The sequence below is a fragment of the Centruroides vittatus genome, unplaced genomic scaffold (assembly GCF_030686945.1).
Source record: "Centruroides vittatus isolate TY-2023 unplaced genomic scaffold, ASM3068694v2 contig_970, whole genome shotgun sequence".
In the NCBI taxonomy this organism is placed as follows: domain Eukaryota; kingdom Metazoa; phylum Arthropoda; class Arachnida; order Scorpiones; family Buthidae; genus Centruroides; species Centruroides vittatus.
Window position 1 is genome coordinate 842,879 of NW_027122643.1, and position 12,211 is coordinate 855,089.

General features: G+C 24.6%; 1 protein-coding gene across 2 annotated transcripts in view; it reads left to right on the forward strand.

The window, feature by feature from the left end:
- The window catches only part of LOC136985434 (cell adhesion molecule Dscam1-like), a 216,609-nt gene that overhangs the window by 112,209 nt on the left and 92,189 nt on the right, over positions 1 to 12,211 (forward strand). For both annotated transcript variants that reach the window (XM_067282718.1, XM_067282717.1), the window contains exon 4: positions 10,890 to 11,039. In XM_067282718.1, the coding sequence (XP_067138819.1) occupies positions 10,890 to 11,039 (150 nt within the window). The remainder of the gene's footprint in view (positions 1 to 10,889; positions 11,040 to 12,211) is intronic.

Here is a 12,211-nt window from a genome sequence, read left to right on the forward strand (position 1 = left end):
TCGGTTTGTTTTACAGAAAAGATATTGAACAATGGAAAAGGTTACAAAACAGAGAAGATTACAGTTTAGATTTTGTACTCTTTTGGGAAATAGATTCAGAAAATCGTGATTCTTTTAGAACAAATCACATAGAGCAAACCGTAACTTCTTCGGGAAACTTGTTCAACAGCATCAATAGAGATTGTTCAGATGAAAAAGTATTTAAACACAATTCTCAATACAAAATAGAATTGTCAAAAAACGAGTTATCTGGTTATGACATCTAAATAGAAAACGCTCATCTAGATTTAATGCAACTTAAATATCGATCTAAGAAATACAAGACAAGTTAATCGAATTTTGCAAAGCTTTAGAGTAATTTATTATCCGGAGTATTGAATGCTAAAGAGGAAATGACCGAGACAATTTATTTTATGTGTCTATAACATAAGTTATCTCTGTACTTAAGAACTTTCCTGTTTTACTAATTAGAATATTACACGAACTGATTGGTAAATTGTTTGACAAGAACTTCTGCTTCAATAAAAAGCTGTTACTTGGAGTGAAAACAAATTCGAATACGTTAATGCATTTGCATTGATAACATTTGGAATGCATAAAGAAAAAAAAATGTATATATATAAATTTATTTAAGAACAATGTTGATTTATTTGTTTTAAATTTTCGTTATTATTTCCTTTGTTATTCTTTCATCAACCAGATAAATTAAAGCTGCAGGATACAGAGATTAAACTTATATTTAGATTATGAAAAGTTTCTTTAACAAATTTTGAAATTTATGTGAATTTTGTTTCAAAAACAAGTTTTGTTTTCATTTAAAATTAAATTTGTATATAATTTTCTGATTTAAAATATCAGATATTCGAGGTTTTTACTTACAATTTATATTGACAAAACTAAGAAAATTTTAGTAATTACGTTAATTATATTTTATGAATGATATAAAAATATTCATAAAAATAAATTTTTACTGAATTAATTTTGAAAAAAATTGATGGAGAGATAACTAAATAGTATAAATTTTATTTTCTAAATTAAAAATGTTTTCCAAATGTTTAATACGGTTCCCTATTAACTCGTTAGTTTCTAAATAAATATGAAATACATCATTTACCAAGAAACATGAAAGAGTCTTTAAATGGCCTAGCTGAGTTGATACGCCTACAAAATATAAAATAAATTGGCATACTCGCTGTTTATGAATACATTTATATTATTTTATATATTGTAAATGTCTCAGCACTCAATTACTTATTTTACTTCGTAGTAAATTATTTTCATATGTTAAACAACAGCCTTATTCTCTCTTATATTGCCCTGAAATGTAACTTTATGTACAGTACGTATCGTTGCAAGATCACTCATCCATTACATAAATTATATTTAAGCTAGTCTTATTAACTTTATAATAGCTAAAACTTCATTATTATTATATTATTTTACACATAATTATTCTGTTATATTGCTGTTTTCTTCATTGTCTTTGTGTGATTAAATAATAAATTTTCTATAAATGCCATGCTTATGAGGTACAGTACATTTTAGGAAAATTTTAAGGAGTTTATGAGATAAACTATTGCTTATATCAATATACTTTTATACATGTATAATTCTTAAAGGATTAAAGAAGGAAAAGGATTAAAAGAGAATTAAATTCATGCTTTAATCCTCTTTTAATAATGGCATATTAAAAGCGTATGTTTAAAAATGCCTAATGTAAGATATAAATAACTATATTTAGAATACTTAATATCATAATCTGAATAAATTATATGAATTGAATTGAATATTTTATCACAAGAATTAAAATATTGAATTTGTTTAAATATGAAATTCTAGTTTTCAGAATTATTTGAGAAACTTAATTAATTTAATTAAAGTAAAGTTATGTGAATATCTACTAATTAATTTATAAAAATCTCTTGTACTGCTATTAATAAATCATAGAATAGATAATAAAATATGAAAAATTTCAATACTCTTGCATTTATTTGAATTATTTGTGAGATAGCAAATTCGATACACAATTGCATTTTAATTTTTATAAATTATTCAAGAATAGAATGGTAAAATTAGCACAAATAACATTAATTTAAAAAAATCTTTTTTGTCTTTATTACGAATATTTTCTAAATCTTAAATAATATACAGTAGTGAACCGAAAATCGGAATCAATTGGGGACTGGGGTTGTTCAGATTAGGGATTTCTTCCGATTACGGATTATGTACGAAAAAAATACATTAACCTGTCCGATGTTCAAATTTTTCTCCGTTGCGTGTCGCTTCGTGTTGAATTTTCGTCGATTTTAAGCCTAACGAAAATTTTTATAATAATAATCGAGGCTATCGTATCGTTAAAAATTATTTCTGCATTTTGTACAAACAAAATAAATATATTGAAGAATATAAAAACATGAAAATTATACTTTAAAAGTAAATTTAGTATCAAAAACGTTCGATTCAGCACGACACAGTCCGACTGAAAATCGTGCCGATTACCGGCGATTCCGATTACCGGGGTTCCGATTTACGAGTCTCTACTGTAATAATATTAACGAGGTTTTTTAATCGAAATGAAATAAACTTATAGATGCAATTAGATAAAAAATATTTTTCAGTTCAAAAAAATAAAAAAACAATTGCAAATTTCTAATTACGAAAATTTTCTTCTTCTCAAACTAAATTATTTGTGTAATGCTTATCGTTTCATTTTTTTTTATCAGTACAAATAAAATTATATTATAAAATAATATTTATGAAAATTACCTTTATGGTATTTTGTTTTATTCAATTTAAATGAAACATATTATCTGAAATATTGGTACAGTAAATCCTGCACTAATTTGTAGAAACTGTACCAATAAGTGTTATCTGAATATATAACAAAAATGTTGTCCTTGGAACTTATCTAAATTCACTTTATATAGAATTAAATTGGCTATTTTAATTGGGTAATTATACTAAATATTAATTTACTTCTTTTTGTCTTATTCAACTTTTGTTAAAATATTCCAAATTAAATTATCTTATCAGCTTTGTAAATTAAAAAAAATTATTTCAAATATCAAGTATCACAGTAATAAGTATTAAGTCAGTTTCTATTTTTAATCTGTTTTAAGTTTTACATTATGTTCAGTCAATAGATTTTAATGTGATTTTTTTTTTACCATTTAATGATCCACTTATCATACGTTTTCCATTAATTACTTACTAAATAATAATTTATTTATTTAAATTTGTATCTTTAATCTGAAGATAAATTTGTATACAAATTCTTTTTATATTATTATTATTTTTTAATTTTTTGTAGTAAATTAAATATATATTTTTAATTTATTCGTTTGTAGTTTATCATAATAATTTGCTTTTGTGATTCATTAAAACTATTAATACTTTAGCATTGTTGTTTGTTGAGGAATCTCTTTGATTAGAATAGCAAAATCAATAGGACTCCCAATTACTTTTTCAAATTACAACTCTATTATAAAATTTACTCTTCTTTGTTAATTGTTTTGTTTTTAATTCTTGCTTCAGGACATCTGCGTGACTTTATAAATTGAATTTTTTCGTTAGAATAAAAAGTGCAATCGCTAATTATTTATTATTAGAGTTTACTATGCTTTATCGTAGCGTATAACTATTATTACAATTGTTGATTTTCCTCAATTCTAGATTCTTATCGCTTTTTTTCAGTGTAGTAAAACGTGATGTTATTCATGAAATGATAGTTACACTAAAGTTTCTGTTGTAAATTCTTAGCCACGAGCATAATTTTAACTATAATAAAATTTGATCATTATATTTTATTTCATTATTTTAAAATAAATAGTTAAATTATATTATTTAATAAAATTATTCATTTCTTTTTAACTTATTAAAAGTAGAATATAATAAAATCACAAGCTTTAGATAAGAATAAAATGTTTTTAATATTACTTGATTTAAGTAAACTACGTTTAAAATACTTTCAAAATCCAATTATTTAAATTATTATAAAAACTTTTCTGTATTTATATGAATATACTTCTAAAAAGTTATTTTTTTATATGAAATTAAATGTATTTACTCTGATTGTTAATTAGATATAAAATTCATTCCTGTGTAAAAGATGTAAATAGAATTATAAAACTATTTACAAAAATTATTCTTGATAAAAAAATAATTTTATTTTTATAACATATTAAAAGCAACTTTTATAAAAATGTAATAAAATGAAATTTATATTCATTATATGCAACGATACTATTTTTATATGTCTTTTTATGTATTTTTTAGTGATTTCTTTTGAATTTTTCTTTTGTTATATTTTTCCATGTTTCAATAATTGAAAAATTTAGCAAGTTTTTATATTATTCATAGAAAAATTTGTTATATAATATATAAAAATTATATTTTATTAATATTGTATTACAAAGTAATCCTATCTTAAGATAGGAAAACTATTTGTTTCTAATATTTCTTTTTTCGTCGTTGTTGTTTCTTATGTCTATGTGTTATTACAAAATTATCTCGCAAAATTCATTATAATATAATTAAATTATAACATAACATAAACAAAAGGTGATGTTACGATTGCCTATTATATATAAACAACTTTTTCTTCTAAGCTTATAATTTATCTCTTAGATAACTAATTTAATACAAGGTAGAATAAACAACGGCTTTATGTCAGGAAAGCTTATCTAAGTTATATTTTTAATGCAGCAAATATATTACTTATATTAAAATTGATCCTTTAATATATATTATATATATAATATAATAATATTTACTTAGTTTTTACTTATAAAATTATATAAATTATAAACAAAATATTAAGTACTCTACATCAAGTACAGATGCATTTTAAAAAATTTATAATTTTGTTTTAAGCAAAGGATAATTAATTTATTTGGCATATAATTTTTCTAATAAACACGTATTAATGATTGTCGGAGATTAAATTTTTATTCAAATTATACGAGGATTAGTTTTAATATCAAAAATATTAAAATCCGAAAATATGATTTTACTAAGAAGATTATTCCACAATTTGTTCGAATATAAACTTACATTAATTAACGTTCATTTATATTTGAAACTTGAAGTTTTTTTTCTTATAGAGAAATAATTAGTGGAATGAAGTTTAAGATAATGAAATACTATATAGTACATGTGTATAATAATAATAAATAAAACAAACAGAAAAGAATTAGTTTAGTTTTATATTTGCACAATAAAAAACATGTTTTATACCTTATTTATGGATTTTATGTCAGAAGTTTGTTTAATTGTGGCGTGCGATAAACTTGTTGACGCTTTATCTAATGCTGGATAGATAAGGAAGATAATACCCTATCAACTCATTATTATCAGAAAGTTTCTTGTTAATGTGGTACATTTCTAAGTTTTACTTTCAGGATCACTTAACAAGAAAATTGTTGAAATTAATATACTCGTTACAAGACAAAACTTCGTAAAAATTACCCCAAAAATTGATAATGTTCACCATTTTCACGAGCATTTAAACATTTTATTTATATCCTAAACTTCAATATATTGAAATATTACAGAATATATCTACGTAAAACTTTTAAAATTTAATTTATTATTTTTATTTTAGAATAATATAAACATTAAGAATTATAACGCTGTCATTTAAAATTTAAAATTGATTTCTATGAATCATTATTTTTTTATTTTTATTTTTATTTTAACACGAAACTTTTATACATAATAAAAGAATAGTGTAAGTTTAAGTGAAAATAAATATATAATGATGTATTTTTCTTTATATTTGAAATGATTTTCAACAAATTAAATGAAAAAATCGATTTTGAAGAAGTCTGATTTATTGTCTAAGTTTATATAGAATGATATATAATCTCACGTAATTTTAAAGATTTTTCTAAAAATAAAGCTCGGTCAGAATTATATACAGAATTAAAGTTTTTTTTTAAAAAATCTTTAAATTTTTATAATCTCTATTAAGATATTTAATAAAAAAAGTAATATTTAATTACTATAATGTTTTAAAGAAACGAGTAATTATTTATTGTGACATCAACACAATGCCGGGCTGCAATTTTTAATCATATTTTTAATTTATTTAATTTAAAATATATGCTCTCCACCTCAAATTAGTAGTGACTTGCCCCTGTACATCATACTTTTCCTTTAACAATAGAATCGTACCGGTCATCTATTAACTGCTTTCAGGGGAAAATTTTTGAATTGAAATAATATTACTTCAAGTTTGTATCAGTTCACATATTCACATATAATTAATCAGGGCCTCCCGCCTATACGGGTTCCATTTCTGGTCTCGGTTGTCATCTATCTAACTCCATTCTCCAGATTAAGTTAAGACAGACGGACAGACAGCGACAGTGGGAATTTATGTCTACAATTTTTTTTTCAAATTGCAACCCAAATAGTTTGCTAATTCATCACCTATAAAATTCAGTTAAAGTTTTTGATGAAAGATAAGAGAACACATACTTTATGCTGTTAACAATCGTAATCAAATTAATTAAGAATAAATTCTGTTGTTGTTGTGTAGTCCAGAACATAAATAAATAATAGAAAATTAAGAAAAATATTTAGTTCATGTAATACACATATTCGTAACAATATAAAATAAATAAAATGTTTCTCGAGATAAATATTCCGTTTGTGCCTCTTGTTTATTCATAATGTTAAGGTTAATTAAAAACATTTATAAAAATGTTAAAATATATTATGAAAATTTTATTTTTATGGATTTCTCCTGCATGAATAATCCACACGAAGTAAGAAATTGAAACTGTAAATTGAATACCGAAACTTAATATTATTTATAGGGTTTCTTTTGAACTGTATTCCTAAAATATCCAAATGATTGAAATATAGTTTACTTTAGGAATTTAATATCAAACTAACTTGGCATGACGTACAACCATTCTAATTTTCTTTACACTCCAACTGAAGATATGAAGAAATATTGGAGCAATGGCAACAGAAAGAAGAAAAAAAAACTCTGTTTCGAAGAGATTGTGTTGGAAATAGGACTTGGAAATCGATCTGTACTGTATCTATCTCTTCAGTCCAGGAGCTGTTGGATATTTCATAAACCTCGGCCAGAGTAGAGCCGGAGGGAAGGCCGGTCTTCTCATCTATCTTGCCTATCTAACGAATACTAGATAACTTTGCTGTCTGTAGAGTCTCGGAGCTGCAGGTACTTGACAATCGATCATATTTCGCCACTTGAGCACGTGTTAGGAGCTCGATGAGTCCGGAAACTCCGTGTTAAGCTGGCATCAGTCTAAGTTACGTGTTCCTACTCATTCGGATTGATTTCTTAGAAACTCTTTGCGCTTTTCCCACTGTCTACCAGCTGACACAAGATTTACTGATCCACATAATGGTCGGGTACCAAGTCGATAGACAGCCCGAAGGGGGGCATAAAGAAGATAGATGGCTTATCGTGGCTCCGAACACTTTTCTTGATCACATTGGTTTTATGACCTAGGGAAATGAAGTCAGATAGAAGACGGAAGTTTTTCCAAGTGATACCTTTTTTCCTCGTCGCGAAATGCTCTTTTTTCTATTTTTTTTATATTTTGTTAGCGAAACGAAATTTGTTGCTCGAAAGTGAAGACTAGATCGATGATAAATACAATCGGATAAAGAAAAAAATTATACGATAAATATATAAAAAAATAAAGGTTAGAATACTTAAATCTTTCGAGTTTTTTCGTTAATAACAGATAGTTTATGCTGCTATACTTTTATAAATTTCTTAGAGAAGGTCTAACTGTAAAGCCTAATTGATTATGTTCTGTCGAATGTATAATTAAAGATTGAATACAGAGTAGGAAATTATGGAAATTACCAGTTGGATCGTAAAACGATCGTTTTTGATAATAAATGCTCTGGAATATTGAATATGAAATTTAGTTGGGAAATCAATGACATTTACCTATCGGTGAATTTTCGCTTATCTTCTTTTTTCGGCATTTTTTTCAACTTTTTTTTGAGAAGCCAGTCAGCAATATGAGAAATTTATGGCTGCTCAAGATCGCCTTTCTGAATATTTCAAAATCATTTTATATTTTAAACTTTCATGATGTTATAAAATAGTTTTCATTACTGATAAAATTTACTTATCGATTTAAAAGCAATATATATTTATTTTAATGCTGCTCTTGGGATGATCAATTAAAATAAGATTTTTATAAATTAGCTGTATATACCCAAGCGAGTAGTTAGATTTGAATATTATACAGTTAAATTTTGGCAACTGCGCATTATATGTGAGATTAAATATGCAAAAGATATGAAAAAAGCGATAAATGTCTGTCATCAATGATAAATATTACCAACTTTCTAACTTAAATCAATAATTTTGACTTTTTTACTGTAATAGAATTAAGATATTTTAGTAAAATTACGAGTGTAGTTTGCTTTATGTGCAATTGATTTCTCTTTGTTTTTAGTAATATCAGAAAGGATGTGGATGTTTTCAATCCACTAAGCCCTTGACCCTAATATAATTTGATATCAAAGTTTCGATGACAGAAAATCATTTCCGAGAAAGTTATCGCGTGAAAGGACGTTATTATTTTTGGCTCTTTCTTCGTGTTTCTTTACTCAATTTGGTTCACGTAAAAGTTTATGTTGGTCTTTTTCAGAAAAAGTTTAATCCAAATTTATTAAATTATCAACTATAAATTTTTATTAATCAATTATTAACCGGTTTTTTATAACAACTTCTCTGCAATATATCAAATTTAATCTTTTGTGGTATCTACGATCTTATTATTAATAATTATTCTACAACTTACTTACTAATTAATAAAAATTGTTGAAAATAGTTTTGTTAAATCAATTATTAGTAGGCCTTTATAATAACTTTTCTGCAATATACCTCATTTATTTATTTGAGATATCTATGGTGTTATTATTAATTGTACTTCTATCTAATTAATTATTTTGTAAATTACTGTATTATTATTATTATCGCCATTTATAATTAAATCAAATAAGTCTGTTAAAATTATCTTTAAAAATTCATAATTTTTGTTATATTTTTTTCCTATTTCTTCAAGAACGTTCACTGCTTCCTAAAATCAATATTCTCCATCAGATAATTTTCTCATTCGTTACTCCTTACTGTAATAAGAAATATATACATATATATTTTTCTTATCAAAAATGTATTTAATATTATTTGATACAAAAATATCAATATTACAATTTTAATTAAAATAAACTTATGGAAGAATTCATGTTTGAATTGTATATTTATAAACATAAGTTGAATTTTTTCGAGAAAAAATTTCTTATTGAATTTTTAAAATTTAATTATAAAAAAAAATTCATATAGATTGAATTAATTTTAAAACCTTTTAAAATTAACATCTAGAGTCGTATTATTTTAAAATAATTTTTTAAAAAACTTTTTGCTACATTTAAATATCTAAAACGATTTAAAATCAGAGAGTGGATAACTGAATTACTTTACTGTTATTTAAAGAGAAAACTTACTCTTTTTATATCGAAAATTTCTAATAAAAATAAAGGATGGATTGAGAATCAAAATGCCAAACACGTAAGTTGTAAAATCAAGTAAAATCCCGTCTGACATAGATAAATCGAGAGATATGAACATCCTGATAACAAACTTGGCCATTGGAGACTTTCATTGTCTTACCTACAGAGAGAAACTCCTTTAAAGAATAATCTGTACACTTCAATATTTGTCTTATTACCATTTTTATAGCGCAATAAAAAAAGCATCTAAATAACATTTCGAAAACTTTTCACTACATATACAGTATATACATTTATGCAATTTTTCAATTTTCGATGAACTTTATCTTCAATTACACTCGGAATACGTAATGCAAAACGTATGTTATGAAATCCACAAAAAATGCTTTATTCAGCATAGAATATATTTTTCGGCTTGTCAAATAACAGTATATATTCTGCCTATATTACAATTTTTATACGAATAGATCGTGGATTTGAGTAAGAAATGCATTTTAAATTCTCGATACTTTATACTACTGCAAATAATTTATCAAAATATAATAATTTTCGATAAAAATACCATTTATAATACTTTTTAAAATATTTACTATATACAACTTTTTATATTATTATTTTTCTGCTTTAGTCGATGTTTTAGAGAAGAAAACTCATTAATAATTACAGATGTATTACTGTATTTATTTGAAATATTACTTAAACTTAATATATGAATAATAATTTTTTTCTTTCGTTTTTATAGAACTGTTTCAATTTGACACTCATAATACTTTCAAAACATTTAAATTTCGCAACAAAATTCGAAAATATCTACAAAATAAACCAATTTTATCCTGAAAAACATTCAATTTGAGGCAGTCTCGTATAAAACTGTTTCATTTCCATTACAATGTGAAAAAATTGTATACAAAATTTATACAAACACACTTGAAATTTTATTACAACAAACGAAAAATTTTCTATAATATCAACTTTATATATATACATTTATTTATTTATTTATTTATTATTCTAGAGACTAAAATGGTCTTCTTTTAAGAGTTCAAATTAAAATTATATATTATTAACATTGTGTTAATAATAATAACTTCATAATATAATTATATAAGTAAACTTCCTTGATAAAATAGAGAATAAATAAGAAATGTTTAATTTTATATTCAATAAATAAATTTTTTTAATAAAATAATTCGGGCAAGTAAGGTAATTATATAACTAAATGGAAACTAAATATAATCGGAGATTTATTATAAAAATTTAGATTTAAAATTCTAATGCTTTATAAAATCTTAAAAATTCATTGAAATTTTAAGATTTAATGATGTCATTTTGTCGAAGACATTACATCATTCCTAAAACTATTCTTTCCTTTTCAGGTGGGAAATATATTATTCTACAGACAGGTGAACTGTATATAAGAAACGTCAACCAGGGTGACAGTCTGAAGACCTACAGTTGTCAGACTCGACACAAGCTTACAAGAGATGTGACTAGCAGTGCCACATCTGGACGTCTTTTTGTCACGGGTGAGTTATTTTGTGAAGTGTGTGAGTGAGAAAAATCTTCTGACTTAACAAGTAAATATCAGTGTTGTAGCCTCGAAGACATGTCGTGACATCATTTAATAGATTCAACAACAATGGTGATTCGCACGTTATATTTCTAAACTATAAGCCAAACTTTGCTAAATGGAAGTACTTGATAAATTAAAAAATTTCGATTTAAAGGATAAAGTAGAACGCGCACATGAATTTTTCGGTATGATAAAAGAAATATGTTCATAATTTAGTAACGAAGTTTGGTTTTTAACGTCAAGATGACGAATAGGTGTCAAACATAACAAATGATAAAATACCATATAACGTAGAAACTTTATGTAATATTCATTTAAATGTACATTATGAATAATTCAACGTTTTTATATCGTGTAATCCTTTCCATTAAATCTATAAAGAATAAGTATTAAATGGGTTTTACATAACTTAAATAATAATCCTCTTCAATATAGTTAAAATATATTATTCACTATAATGTGTAGGGTTCTATATATTAAATATTACTAAAATTTCTACTTCAACTATTTTATATAAAAATACTTCGTCATAGAATTCTTTATTTATCTGCATAAACTTTCTATATTTCTACTACAGCAATAAGAATTTCAACAGATCTACTTTTTTGTGATTTGAAATGGAAGGAATTTTATATAAAACGAGGAGATGTTGGCTATACGATTTGAATAGTATCGGTGCATTTAATGCGCAATAAAATTCAATAAAAATAAATTAATTGATGCAGCATAAATTAATTTGATAGTTAAATCTTAAAATGTACTTAAAGAAATGATGAAAATTTATATTTGGGCTGCAATTTGAAATTCTGTAGACCTAAAAATTACTACTATCGTCCGTTGTCTGTCACAAGAACGAGTTAGACAGATGAAATCAGAGAGAAGATATCGGAAGCTTAGAAGTAGGAGGCCTCGTTTAACTATATAAGAACTATCGATGGAAACCGGAAGTCACGTTATTTCAATTCAGACAATGTTACCCTGTAAGGAGTTAGAGAGATGACTGGCACGACTCTGTTGTTAAAGGAAAAGTATGATGTACAGAGGCAAGCCACTACTACTAATTTGAGATGGAGAGCGTATATTTTAAATTAAATAAATTAAAAATATGATTAAAAATTGCAGTCT